Source organism: Hypomesus nipponensis, chromosome 22 (genome assembly GCF_054491055.1).
Source record: "Hypomesus nipponensis isolate SF chromosome 22, ASM5449105v1, whole genome shotgun sequence".
Taxonomy (NCBI): domain Eukaryota; kingdom Metazoa; phylum Chordata; class Actinopteri; order Osmeriformes; family Osmeridae; genus Hypomesus; species Hypomesus nipponensis.
In genome coordinates, this window is record NC_140382.1 from 16,590,154 (window position 1) to 16,605,000 (window position 14,847).

The following is a 14,847-nucleotide window of genomic DNA, read 5'->3' on the forward strand; positions in this document are numbered from 1 at the left end:
TACCATTCTGCACGTACCCCCCCTAGTGGTTAATTGAGCACAACAATGCTAAACTTTGCATAATACCTTGGATTGAAATAAGAACAAAATGACTGGATTTATTCATTTTATTCAACACATACAATTAATTTATTTTAAATAGGCTACATCATTTAAATAAAATTTACATAAAGAGTTATATCAATAACGTATTTTTATGAGTCATTTCATTAAATAAATCAAATTACAAGGCAAATGGTGATTCCAGAAGGAAGTCAACTGTAATATTTTGTGCAAAAAACCTTTACAATCTTAAACCAAATGATTGCATCATTTCCAACTAAAAAGCTTGAACTTGTGAAATAACACACTCCTTCAATTTAGGCAGAAATCTTCGTCATTTCCATTTCTCTAAGAAAGTTACTGATATGGTGAAATTCCACAGCAAGAAAAATGACGTTTGAATTAAACACACGACTGCATAATGATATACACGATATTTACTGAAGGAAAAACAGAAACTTATCTAAAAAAGAAAAAGGAAATATATGTATCTATAAAAAAAGATTATCAACCTGAATGTAAACCAAAACAGACATTTTTATATTATGTTTCACACTTGATGAAATGAAATGCATCGATTTAATCTTTCAGGGATCCAGCCCTCTGAGATTTAAACATGGGTGTCACTTGATCAAAAAAATCAACAACATGCAGTTTCTTAACTATGAAGAGAGTGTTCCTCTCTGAAAGAGTGTGATTGCAACAGAATAAACCTTGAGGACTATACCTATGTGAAGATTAGCAGCAAAGTGAACGGTAACCAGAAGAATGCTTCCCCATAGTGCAGGATGTGTTTAAATTGCCATTGTTTCATGGCGTTTCTTGTGCAGTTCATGCGTGATAGGTTGAAGGACATTTACGGGCGCTGGTAGAGGTGGTGCAGATGACGCATATGTCACTCCTCACTGTAACACAAGACGCAGAGAGGTCAGTGTGATGTCACAGTTGGTGTTGGTCACTATGAAGCAGAAATCCCAGACGTAACTTGTTTATTAATTGCAAAATTATGACAAAGAAGTAACAAAATGGTGTCTGACATCACAGTTATGTTTCATTCACGTTTACCTTATTTTGGCCCTAGACAGTGGTGTAAAAGTAGGGGAACGGTGTACAAGTAGGGGAACGAGGAATAAGAGAACCAGGGGGCCAGACACAGACACAGTTTTAGAAACAAAATTCAAATTCTATGGGCGGTGATGTCACACAGAGGAGATCTGTTAGTGAATGCAAACGATAACACAACAGCTGTGTCTGAATATTCTCCCTACTTCCTATACATATTAAAAGATTTGGCATGTAGGCCTGGTTGGAGAACCTAACTCAAAAGCAGGGTAAAACTAATCAGGTACTCAGATACATTATTCTATCAACTTAAGTATTAAAATAATATTTAGCCGGGAGGAATTTATGTGGACACAGGGCCCTTATTCACTACAGATATAACACATACAACTTCATGAATCACATAGTTGAAAATACTTCACAATGAATCTCAAAATGAGGGTCTGGACAGTATAGCCCACCTACCGTCTGCCCATACTGTTGAGAGATACCCACCAGGTAGACGTCCAAGACAGAGTCCGGGGTGCTTCCCTGGCTGGGGGGGGCGGGGTCTGTGTCGTCCAGGGCAACGGTGGCGCTCGAGGCCCTGCGGTCGTCACTGCCAGAGAACACAAGGAGCTCGCGTGAAAACAGGAAATAAGGAGCTGCATCTTAAACAGGAGACGTACATGCCGTGTGTGTGTGTGGCTCGGCGGTTAGAGCTTTTGACAGCTGATCAAGATGTGGCGGGTTTGAATCCCCCTGTTGGAGGGCTGCATGGGGAGTACAGGAGGGCTGTGGGAGTATGTGCAGGGTTTTAGAGGGTTTTGTTGGGGTGTAGGAGGGCTGTCTGGGGGTATAGAAAGGCTGTGTAAGGGGTGTAGGAGGGCTGTCTGGGGGTATAGGAGGGCTGTCTGGGGGTATAGAAAGGCTGTGTAAGGGGTGTAGGAGGGCTGTCTGGGGGCATAGGAGGGCTGTGTAAGGGGTATAGGAGGGCTGTGTGGGGGTATAGGAGGGCTGTGGGGGGGTATAGGAGGTTGTGTGGGGGTATAGGTGGGCTGTGTGGGGGTATAAGAGGGCTTTGTGGGGGTATACGAGGGCTGTGTTGGGGTATAGGAGGGCTGTCTGGGGGTATAGAAAGGCTGTGTAAGGGGTGTAGGAGGGCTGTCTGGGGGTATAGGAGGGCTGTCTGGGGGTATAGGAGGGCTGTGTAAGGGGTATAGGAGGGCTGTGTGGGGGTATAGGAGGGCTGTGGGGGGGTATAGGAGGTTGTGTGGGGGTATAGGTGGGCTGTGTGGGGGTATAAGAGGGCTTTGTGGGGGTATACGAGGGCTGTGTTGGGGTATACAAGGGCTGTGTGGGGGTATAGGAGGGCTGTGTGGGGGTATTGGAGGGTTGTGTGGGGGTATTGGAGGGCTGTGTGGGGGTATAGGAGGGCTGTGTAAGGGGGTATAGGAGGGTTGTGTGGGGGTATAGGAGGGCTTTCTAGGGGTATAAGAGGGCTGTCTGGGGGTATAGGAGGGCTGTCTGGAGGTATAGGAGGGCTGTATGGGGGTATAGGAGGGCTGTGTAAGGGGTATAGGAGGGCTGTGTAAGGGGTATAGGAGGGCTATGTGGGGGTATAGGAGGGCTGTGTGGGGGTTGTGTACCTGTTGTCAGGATCCTCCAGCAGGTCCTCCTTGCTGGAGTGGATTGTACAGAAGGACACAGCCAGGCTCAATCCTTTAGGAGAGGGAACCAGGTCTGGCTTATTAGAGCTGCTCAAATCTAGCGGACGGAGCAGAGAGAGGAGCAGAGTGAGTGTAGGAAGTAAAAGCCCAAGGGGAAAGATGTGGAGAAGTTAGGAAGAAGGGCGGATGTAACTGTGCTGCGATGTGAGCGTACATTGTCCGTCCAGACTCTCCAAGCTCTGGGCCTTCTTCTCCTCCGTCCGCTCCTCCTTATGCGGGGACAGAACTTCCTGGGAGGCGGAGCGCAGCGGGTGGAGAGAATTCCTCTTCCTCTTAGAGGAGGCTCCTCTCAGAGCTGACAACCAAGCAACACCCGGGAAAAAGATGATGCGTGAGAGAGAAAATGAGAGAGGGAAAGAGTGAGAAGGGAATTGTTGAACGTAGTAGCTAGATGTTCCTCTCAGAGCTTGTACCATGAGTAAGTACCAGAGTGAGTGACAGAGAGAGAAACAAACACACAATAGTAAAAGTCGTAGCAAGATGGGTTATTTCGTCTCTTTGAGTGAACTTACGATGCAGCTTCTTGAAGACAGTGGTTCCCATGAAATTCAGGAATCTGTCCGCATAGAAATTGGGCCTATGGACTGACACAGTGTCCTGAAACGACAAGAAAGTACAGATTTATTATTGTTTTTTTAAATGTGTTTGTGGTAAACGCATACACGCACAATTACTCAGAACTGGGAACATACCCCATCGTGCACAAGGGACTTCCAGGAGTGTTCCACCTTCTTGATGAACCTGAAGAAACAGAAAAGCCCATTCCTTGACTCTGACGACCAAAATACTGTCAGAACTTTGCACTTCTGATGCTTGATTTTCTGCTGTAGTTTCTGTATACACTATTTGTAGGTCACAAAGGCATCTAACCAACGAATGAATCATCCATCTTTGACAGGATGGGTATAGCTCAGTTGGAGAACATAGACTGCAGATCTAGAAATCACAGGTTCAAATTCCCTCCTGTATGTCACTTTGGATAAAAGGGTCTGCTGAATGAATACATTTGGTTTTCAAAGGCCAACTGTCATTCAAGCTCTTACCTGTAGGACTGCAGGATGTCAATGATGCCTAAGAAGATGAGTAACTTCTCATCTTTGTGCTTAGCGGGGATTCCACCCATTCTGGAAAGACAAGAATGTGCTCATTTAATTGACATGGAATGGTTTATTATATAACCTAAGGCTGTATGTGTGTGTGTGTGTATGATGTGTGTGTGTGTCTTTGTTTTGTGTGTGTGCTTGTACCATGTGTGTGTGACTTTGCTTTGTGTGTGTGTGTGTACGATGTGTGTGTGTATGTGTGTGACTTTGCTTTGTGTGTGTGTGTGAACAATGTGTGTGTCTTTGTGTGTGTATGTGTGTGACTTTGCTTTGTGTGTGTGCGTCCTCCTACGTGTCATCATCAGCTGCAGGCTCCGGAGCCTTGGCGTTCCCCTGGATGGACTCCAGGGCCGTGGAGTACAGGACCTTCTGCCCCCCTAGGCGCCTGCTGTCCCCCCGGCTCCCTCTGTCACGGATCTTCTTGTCCAGAACGTGCACCCCCAGAAGGAGACTGTAGTCCATGATCTTGAAACTCTCCAAGACCTGACCCCCGCGACACAACCGTAAAATAACCACGATTTAGAATGGACGCCATCATAGAATCACCGTGATTTGGAATGGACACTGTAGAAGCCAGTTCATCATGTCATTATGATCATCAGTAGTCGTTTTGTTTATTATATTTATGTTATGGGAGCTAGAGGCACACCTCGCTCAGGTCGTTTAAGTAAGGCTGGTAATTGGACACTTTTTTTTTTAAGGAGAGAAACCCACAGGAGCGAGGCATTACTTGTTTGTTTAACAAAAATTGATTAAACCTACCCAAAGATGAAAGTGTTTGGAAAATTAACTTTTTTTGTCTGCGTACAACCTCTGTTGATGTTGTATCAGTGGCCTTTCATGGACTTATAATGTAGTTTGAGTTTCAATTGTTCTGCTGGTCTACCTTGCAAGGGAACTGCCAAGCCTGGTGAACAGTCATAACCACTGACCTCACAACCTCACCCTTGGAAAACCACCCAACGTCGCAAAGTCCAGTAGGACTAAGCATCAGGACAGGATTAACAAAGTAAACCTGAGTGAACAGTTTATCCTCTTTAAACCAAACACTGATGTCATACTGTAACTCCTCCAAACAAAGGGCCCTAACACATCCCACAGTTACCTAACACTCCCACCGCGAGCTTACGAACTGCTCAGAGACGGGGCCGTGGTTCTGTGTGCGACCGGTTCCTAAACCTGGTAATATGAGTCAGGTGCTTTGTGTGAAGGGTAATCCTGACTAGCCAGGACCAATAAGGTCACTCAGAAGAGCTGGAAGGGCTGGAGCGCCGGAACGCTGTCCACATCTCACTCTTTAGGGGACATTTGATTTCAAAATTTTTGATGCAAAACAACAAAAACATTACATTTAGCAGACGCTCTTATCCAGAGCAACTTACAGTAAGTACAGGGACATTCCCCGAGGTAAGTAGGATGAAGTGCCTTGCCCATGACACAATGTAATTTGGCACAGACAGAAATCGAACCAGCAACCTTCTGATTAATAGCCCCATTCCCTAACCGCTTAGCCATCTGTTCAACCTCATCAGTTCTCTAAACTAAACCTTGACTCCGACCACCTGAATACTGTTAGAACTCTACACTTCTGATCCTTGATCTTCTGTCTAATGCGCGCCATTTGTGCATCGCATTGGATGTAAAAAGGGCCTACCTAAATGAATAGCATGTGGCACTGTGAGGTTAGCAGGCACCCACCCGACAGTCCCTCTGCAGTGTCTTCATCAAGGCGTTGTAAGTATCGGCGTCAAAGTGCAGCCCCTCGTGCATCTCCTGGAAGTCCAGGTCTTTGAAGGTGGGGGAGGACTTGGTGCGTTCCTTGCGAGAGGCCCGTCGCTTGCAGGTAGAGCCTTTCAGGTCGTACTTGTAGTGCATCTTCATCTCTCGCGGCAACACGTTGTTCATGACCACCACGCGGATGTTGACGCCGGCACTCTGGATGCAGTACAAGCCGTAGAACTTCGGTAGCAGGGTCCGGGGGTTCTGGTTCAGGTTCTGGAATGGAGACGTGTCATGAATGGGGACAGATGTTCAGGAAACAACACCAAAACAGGGTTTAAACTGTAAAATGTGTGTGCTTATCAGTGATCGGTATAGCTCAGTGGTTAGAGCATTTTACTGCAGATTAAGAGGTTGCAGGTTCAAATTCCCTCCTCTACGTCATGCCGGATGAAAAGAATCGTAATGAAAAAGCGTGGGTTCAAGGGTCAAAGGTTACGGAGACGCTCACCATGTAGTATCCTGGGAGGAGCTTCTGCAGAAACTCCGCCTCTTTATGCTGCACTGTCTTGATGATGAACTCGTCGTCGCTTGTGAGATAGAACCAGGAGCTACTAGCCCCGGGATTGGACAGCTCGATCAGAGGCTCGTTGCATATGGAGTACTGAGAAACGACAGCAACAGACACATCAGTGTCTAAACAGCAGAGAATGCTACGACAATCGCCGTTGTATCAACATAGTGAACTGGATCACAGGATAAAATATACTTCTGAGCTTTTACAGGTTTTTTTTTATATCAGTTTTACTGTTACTATATACTGCACTGTAAGTACTTTATGGGTCTGTTTTAGTTAGTATGCTGTACCATATGTGTACATGTCATACATGTGTACATGTCATAGTTTGTAAGCTTGGAAGCACAGTGTGAATGTTTTTGAGGGTTTGCCTGTACTGCCCATACTGTACCGCATAGTGTATGTCTGGGTTTGCCTGTACGTTGCCTGCAGCGCTCACCAGGTAGTCATCTGCTTTGATTCCGAACAGCTCTCTGAAGTAGCGGAAGGCCAAGGGGGCGTAGGTCTTCAGTCGGAAGTCAGGGAAGTGGTGGGCGGGGGTGAGGTTGCTGCCCTCACTGGGAGCGCCGGGGGAACACAGTACACAGAGACATCAGTGCTGTTGGTGCCACAACCATGACACACATTCACAAACCCACAAACGCTCTTTGATTCAATGAACACTCCCACTACCTCATTAATGGGGGATTGTGTACTGTATAATGGTAATGCTGTGTTTTTTACAGTTTGTTATGTCAGCTCCCCCACCCCTCCGATACAAACACTTTAGGGTCCCCTTCCCATTCTCTTCCTGTAGCAAGTTTTCACATATCCATGAACCCAAACACTTGAAGGTTTCACATTCAAGCACATGAATAGGGGGATCCTTCTCAAACTTGTTATGTCAGTCTCCCCCTTTTCCCCTCCCCCTTCCCCCCCTTCGACTCCCCCTCTTTTTGAAAATAGGCAGCTTGTGAGAGAGAACTCTGAAACATAGACGGACCTGGGCAGGAAGACGCTCTCCACCATGTAGAAGTCCTGCATGAGGACGTCTCGGTCCGGCTTGGAGGTCAGGTTGCCCACGGCGTACCCGATACCCAACTGGATGGCACCTTTCAGGGCAGCGGCTGTGGGCTGCAAACACACAAGAATAGAACAAGGTAGAATTCGATATTTGTTTTGTATGTTTTCCTCTTATGAGTTTGAATGCATTACAGTCACGGCCCACTCTCTGGATGTGTTTTTTATATCTAACTTTATCAATCGGTCATATTTATTTATACAGCACATAAAAACATATATATCTCAACCAAAGTTCCCCACAGAACAAACAAAGCTGAAATAAGTGCATGAAGAGACAGACTGCATCCGATTGGGCCTCAATCTGGTTGCTACACAGTTGTCTTTATGTCACTATTGCATCATACTGATGACGCCATGCTGTTAGGATGAAGCAACACTTTCATTGCGAGCTGGTTCCTCACAGCATCATAAGGTAGTGTATGTCTGACAACACACACTCTCACACACATGCATGGTACACACACATACATGCATAAACACACACACGTACATAAACACGTACACACACACTTACACATACATACTGGTACCTACACTCACTCCTGTATTTCCAGGTACTGTGAGGTACAGACAATTGATGAAGAAAATGTTTTGTCCGTCTCTTCATAAACGGAGTGACTAAGTTCAGTTGAGTTCTGGATTTTAATAAGTATTTATCAATCTGCAGATTGGGAGAGAAAACCAGACCTCTAACAATAAATGACAACACAACACCAGGCTTAGGTCTCAATCATGTCTCTCTCCGCTCTGAAGGCCGAAGGACCATCTTTTATAGGGCACAAGAATGTAAACATAGATAGTGACAGTCAGGCAGTAATGACATTACAACAGTCTCAGAGAAAGAGATTCACAGCTCCCAACACATGACCACTCAGACTAGAGAGATTGTAGTTGGCGCTTTTCTTGTAGTCATGACAAAGGACGTTTACCCAGTACTTTCTACTGATCCCGAACATCTATTAACCCTGACACCCTGACAAACAATCTACTCTTATTAATAGCAAGCTTACATGAGAACATACTAACTAGTATCCAATGACTAGTTCCATTGATTAGTGAATAATGTAAGCACACAGGAAATCGCAATTTCTGCCACACAACCCCCTGCTCCTCTATAGCTATGGGGCTCGCCCCTCTCTCTGGACCGCAGTGAACCGCAGTGAAATCTCCGTAAAGCCAGCCAGCGTGCCTTTCCTGTGGGTAAACACTGCCGCTGACCGTCCTAATCATGTTATCTGTGTATCGGGCCCCTGTCACCCAATGCTCAGAGGCCTGCTAAGCTCAGTTACATAACGCTAACCACGGCCTCGCTTTAGGTTGCGAAAAAAACCTTGTAGAATATTCCGATAAATCATAGTAATCCTCTCAGGATTTGCGGGAGGTCAATTCCACGTTAGGAACACCGTGTTTCTGTGTCGGTTTTGAGCAGGTGAAGTTTAGTTTTGTAGCGTGTGCCACTACAAAGGATTTAACGCTATTGTCTCCTTACCTTTTTATGGTCCTTGGGACCAGAGCTGCTGTGGGTGGCCCCATCTCCTCTCTCAGTGGCAGTAGTTGACATCTATGGGAGGAAGTGGGGGGGGGGAAATAAAGGGTTTGTTAAAGGGCAAACTTGCCCATCTTCCTTTTTTTTAAACACACATTGACTCTATTTTACATATGGTTTCAGCCTGTCATTGTTTTCAATATAGTTGTCTGGGTAGTTAGAAAACAGGGGGAACTGGTGAGTTCCTATTCCTCATCACAGCAAGTCAAAACGACTTGTGTTTCAATTGAATTACTCTTAAAAAAGAGAGTTCAGGTAACCACACTTTCACAGTAATATATTGTCACTTTTTGAATCAAGTTTTCCGTACACAACACAATATCAGTCTTTCAATTGCAGTCTAGCCTACATGTATTCTAATCCTCCTCTTTAAAATGTTATCGATAGAGAGCACGCAATCCTAGCAGTGTAATAATACACATAACACATAAAAATACCCCCGTAATGCACTTAAGCATTTAACACACTGAACCGTGAAATCAAGGGTCCCCTAACCAGCTTCTCCCATTTAAAACCTCCCATTCTATCCGGATGGCAAACCATATACACAGTACTGTTAATCAGCTCTACATCCTCTGCAACAACGCTACTCCACAGCTGCATCCCTGTCAATCAGTCTAGTGGGAAATAAATGGTTTATTTGTGTGTTGCTAAATGAATAAAAAAAATGTCAGATGTAAACGTGAGAGAAAGACGAGAGAGAGAGTGAGAGAGCGAGCACCGTACTCACCTCAGAAAGCGTGATGTGTGAGGAGCTTTGGAGGCTCCAAGCGACTATAGCTCCCCTCTCCGCTGACTGGAACCCCTCAGCACAACCCTTGATCCCAATTACCAGGGATTGAGAAACCAGTACGGGCTAAAAAACCCTCTTGGACATTCCAGTTGAAGGTTTCAAAGCTCTCTCTCTCTCCCTCTCTCTCTCTTACCTCTGCCCAAAAGAACAACAAACAAACAACAGGCTTAGGAAGGATGTTGCTGAGGTGAGGTGGGTATTATACGCATTGTGTAAAGGTTTATAAGGTTTATACCCCCTTGTTAATTCCGATGTAGATAATTCTGTTATTTTCCACTGATGGCAAAAATGAACCCAAATGAAATAATGAGAGTCAATGCAGAACAGTAAGCATTGAGTTGAAACTCTATTTTACCTGTGAACTAAATTAACAGTGAAGTGACCAGAGTTGGTTCAATGAGTTTCGAAGCAAGAATTTTGTTTATAGTGTGCTCTTCCTCGTTGAGGCCATCTCAGGAAGCTACAGATTAACAAAAAATTACAAAAAGATTACAAAAATGTAATTAGGAAACCAAGCAGTAAATAAATAGCATAAAAACACATTAAATAATGTCATAAATAATAATAAATAATGCAATAAATGGTAAGACTTCTAGTGAAAATTTTAGATATTTGAATATGAGTTTTATGTGAATTTAAGAGTTTTAAAAACAAAGGGTGAATTTAGGTAAATAAATGTTTCATTAGCGCTGTAAATAAATCGGGGGACGGGACGGGGACGGGGGGAGTCTGCAGGTTTAGGTGTAAATTACCGTTACAGGTTGTCGAAATCTGAGAGAGACTAACTTTCAATGCAAGTTCAAATTGTCTGAGCAGAGGAAAAACCCTTCTTTAATGTAGTCGACTGCCGTTAGTGTGTGTTTTTATTGGTTCAGGCACTGCCCTCTGCTTTAAGAGTAGGCCTAACCGATAGGCCTAAGAGTATATCCTCACACGATCAAATATGAATTATTACAAAGTTAAATTCAACAATGGCTCAAAGAAAAAGGTACAGTAGCCTTGTGTTTACGCTTGGTGTGGAAGGAATGAGAGAGGAGGGCAGAGGTCATAATGTAAATCTCGAGATCACTAAAGCAAACACGCAAAGAATTCTGGTCCAGGATTAATGTCGGGAGACACTCGACGAGAATAAAAGATTAAAACATCTTAAAATACCCTCAAATGCACATACCTGTGGTAACATGGGACAATACTTAAGGAGACAGTGCGACTATTTACATTCGCAAGTTCTTTGGATAAATCGATTAGTGTCCATATTAGCCCTGCACTGAAATTTTCAAGACACAATGTCAGAAATCTTATTTGATGGTGTCATTTCATAAGGATATGGTGCCATTTTCTGGTGTAAACGTGGTGCAACGTTTGCCCACATAAACACGAAATCATCCACGCCGTTTTTATTTACAGTGCAGGCTGGTAAATGATATCCCATGCAATAGTTTAGATGTCCCAGTCTTTGATCTACACTGTTTCTGTGAGTGTATATAGCCATAAGGTGTTAACAATGTGCAGAAAATAGTTAAAGTTGTATGTTTCATTTAGCCTATGTCAACTACATGTTATAAGTTGCGGTCGTTTATAGTTCTTCCTATGGTGTGATGAGGAAGTAAGTTCGTCCTTTGATAAAGTAACGAACTATTTCATGTTATATGCTGTATATCCCTATTACATTTTTAAAACCGATAGCTAAGGCTACTATGAGAAATGTTTACAACAAGTGAAATGGCAGACAGAAAGCAAAACTAGTCAATATGAATGGGCAGTAATGTGATGAGGCTGCTGTAAGTCGAAGGCAATATTATGACACGCACAAGTAAAAAAGTTTAGATAAGTCGCGTATGGACAAGTATCTCATTATTTCATGTAACACATTAACACCCTTACCTTCATAACTCCATAGCAGACGCTGGCACATAGGAAAACCTGCGTTAAGCTTCTTATTAGATTGTGAGGTGGAGACTGTGTCACCGCAGCTACGACGCATCAGCATCCTCTACCTCTACTTCCGCGCCATTTCGCCTACTACAACGTCTCGATGCCGGTAAACCCTATGTGCCTTCTTTGCCAAATGATGGGAGGTTAATATTTGTTTATATTGCGGCACGCCTGACTGTAATGAACAGCCACATTCGTGTAATTGACGAATTGTGTTGCTCAGAAGCTTATGATCTTCAGTTATTGTAGATTTGCTTATGGTGCAGCTGGTCGCATGTTTACATTTTACATTGACATTTCATTAATTCAGCAGAGGCTTTGGAATTAAAGACCAAACATTTCCTTTTTGCCTATTAAATAACTTACATACCAAACCTAACAATAGTTTTAGTTATAAACATTCTGTAAATCTCATTATATTTGTTTTTAAAGAGGGCCGAAAAGCGCCCTCGATTTGGGGAACAGTTTAAAATGTATCTATATCTTATGTATGTTTAAAATGTTAGGCTATATCCTAAAGGCCTACAGTCTCTTCTCTCTCTCTCTCTCTCTCTCTCTCTCTCTCTCTCTCTCTCTCTCTCTCTCTCTCTCTCTCTCTCTCTTTCTTTTCCTCTTCCTCCCCCCTCTCTCCCTGTCTGTCTCTGTGTCTCTCTTTATATCCCTCTGTCTCACCCTCTGTCTCTCTCCTTTGTTTGAAGTAGACCAAAGTTCCTTGTGTCCTATCAATCTTGTGAAGTGGCCTACGTCTTGTAGATAAGAGTTTTTGTGTTCAAAGTTTTCATACACCCAACCTTTGCCCCATTTGGCTGGCAGACATGTTGGAGGAGGATGAGAAAAAAAACAGTTAGAAGCTGAGGATAGCTAGGTTTCTCAGGCAAAGGTGACAGGAAGAGCCGTTGGTAGCTTGTCTTGTTCCATCTTGATGAATCTGTTTATTTGGGTGCTGGGGGATTGACAAGGAAATGCTTTACAAGGCTTTCTAAAAATAACATTACCCACAGAGACACAACACTTACAGATAAATCTGATCTTTTATAAACAAAAAACAATTGTTTCACTTCATCAGAATGGAGAAGAAGCATTTCCTACCATGGGTGATCTACTGTTTCATTATAGACATCTATGCTGCCACTAAAGGTTGCATGGTTTTGTTAGGAGAGGATAGAGAGTTACTATTGATACAGCTGCTCTCTCGAACAGCCCAATTAGAACACCCGCCCCCCCCTTACTGCAAATAGACCAATCAGAATGTCACATCCCTCTGAACAGACCAATCAGAATGTCCCCCTATACCTGGCAGGGGGTCTTCGGCCCCTGATGCGAGACACCTGCAACAAACAAACACAGAGATGAACAGCGGTCTTATGATGGAACTCAGAAGTATTTTCCTTGTATACCTTGTGTTCATGTAACACCCTCCAGGATATCTTGTAATCCAAACATAGTTTGTGAAAAATTATGTTTAGTGTGACAAAAATGTAAGCCTTTATGTTTTTAGGATTTCAACTGTCTCATCGGCATTCAGAAAAATCCAATGTCTAACAGATTTGTTAATATTACAGTTTAGTTTAGCCAGTCGTTTTATATCACTAGGATATATTGACTTTGCGGCTTCTAGTGTGTCTGAGGAGGGGTATAACTCAGCGGTAGAGCACTGGACTATAGAAATATGATCTCAGTTTCTAATCCAATGTTTGCTTCCTTGGATAAAAGCATCTGCAAGAAAAAAAACAATTGGAAGAAAAACGGAGAAGTTCTTCCTGTTGTTATAATTACGTATGATACCTGCTGTTCCAGATCCATGATATGCTGCAGGTTCCGGTCAATCATCACGTCTTGGTTCCTCACCTCCAAGGCCAGATCAGCCAGCCTGCCTGACTGAGTCTCCAGAATGACCTGATCAGTCAAGTACACATAGTTATTTAGCACACGCACACATTTATATATACACATAGGGCTGTTATCTTTGATGCTTGTTTTTTTTTCTGTCTCTCCTGCATTGGTGTAAGTAAAAAAAATGTAACATTTAGATTTTAAGTTTTGTTGTGTCAATATTTAGTCTGTTCATTTCATAATTACTATTGTATAACATTTATAATTGTTTAACTTTTTTACTTATGCCTAAGACTTTTAGCACATGATGTTATATATAACAGTCAAATTACTTGGAATCGAATATAAAAGAACAAAGAGGCTAATATTTCTTCATATCACTTTGAATAAAAGCGTCTATTAAATGAATACATTATTATTATCGTACTCGTCGTCAATATCAGCTTACCTTTAGTAGACTCATGTCAACTAGCGAGTCAGCCGCTGATACCGGCTCCGCTGCGTTCTTCACCCTCTCCAGGACCCTGCTCACCCTGAGCTCCAGGCCCCTCCGCTCGGCCTCTCTAGCCCCCAGTTCCAGCTGCAGATCCCGGGTCGCTATCTCCAGCCGGTCCCCCTGTGCTCTCAGGACCTGGAGGTCTGCCCTCACCCGCCGGTGGGTCCTACCCGCTTGAACCCCCAGCTTACGTAGCCTCTCCACATCCTGCTCGGTCCCCTCCAGCTCCCCTGTGACTTGCTCCACGTGCTTTTCCACATCGCCCCGGCTCTCCTGGAGCCCCTGCAGGAGGTGAACAAGCCCTGCAGAAAGCACCTTCAGCTGGGGTATAGGGACTTGGCCGCCACCCCGTTCCCTGGAGCCAGGGCTGGACTGTGGCGGGACTTGCTGTGCCAGACAGAGGCCCACCACCCAGACCATCAGCTGAAGCACCCTGCTCACCTTCATCACCCGCTGAGGGGAGTCCTGGTTAGCAGACTGTCTCTGTTTATATACCTGGAGTTCTGGATGGAGGAGGAAGCTGGCTTGATCCCAACCGGTGGAGAGAGACTGATCTTTCCAGACCTTTGGAGCTAAAAACCTCACCGATCTAGGTGAAAGGTATCTTCAACTCTGGCCTGGAATGTTCCGGTGTGTGGCCTGGTTCTGTCCTGGAAAGTTCCACTCAGTTTCCTCACGGTATCCTGCTAGTATCCCAGTGGTGCTTCCGATCGGTCCTGTGAAGGCTGCGAGACAACACTGGTGAGGTTTAGACGGATGACAGGAAGATGGAGAGGGAGGGGGGCTGTATGAAGAAGAAAAAAACTGGGGGAGTTTCCATACTGACTTTTTCCAGCCCCCTTAACTTCAGGACACATTTAATTTTAGTCATAATATGATCTAAATTAGTGACTGTATCTCTCAACAAGATGAGGTGTGTCTTCTAGAATGTCAATACATGTTTAAATGAGCTACATTCAGAGTCAACTTT

At 44.1% G+C, this 14,847-nt stretch overlaps 2 protein-coding genes across 2 annotated transcripts; both read right to left on the reverse strand.

Moving 5' to 3' along the window:
* Nucleotides 1–145: 145 nt before the first annotated feature.
* pip5k1ba (phosphatidylinositol-4-phosphate 5-kinase, type I, beta a) lies at nt 146–8,842 on the reverse strand. The gene is made up of 13 exons (XM_084687767.1): nt 8,764–8,842; nt 7,195–7,325; nt 6,652–6,769; nt 6,147–6,299; nt 5,615–5,911; nt 4,209–4,399; nt 3,857–3,937; nt 3,506–3,554; nt 3,326–3,410; nt 2,968–3,108; nt 2,733–2,850; nt 1,600–1,702; nt 146–947 (listed from the first exon to the last, which is right to left on the reverse strand). Exons 1-13 carry the CDS (start codon nt 8,833–8,835, stop codon nt 945–947), a joined length of 1,542 nt encoding a protein of 513 aa, XP_084543893.1. The 5' UTR covers nt 8,836–8,842; the 3' UTR covers nt 146–944.
* A 3,980-nt stretch (nt 8,843–12,822) lies between these two features.
* On the reverse strand, nt 12,823–14,324 carry LOC146236897 (uncharacterized). Its single transcript, XM_084687783.1, has 3 exons — nt 13,830–14,324; nt 13,334–13,444; nt 12,823–12,876 (listed from the first exon to the last, which is right to left on the reverse strand). The coding sequence occupies exons 1-3, from the start codon at nt 14,322–14,324 to the stop codon at nt 12,823–12,825; spliced, it is 660 nt and encodes a 219-aa protein (XP_084543909.1).
* Nucleotides 14,325–14,847: the final 523 nt, after the last annotated feature.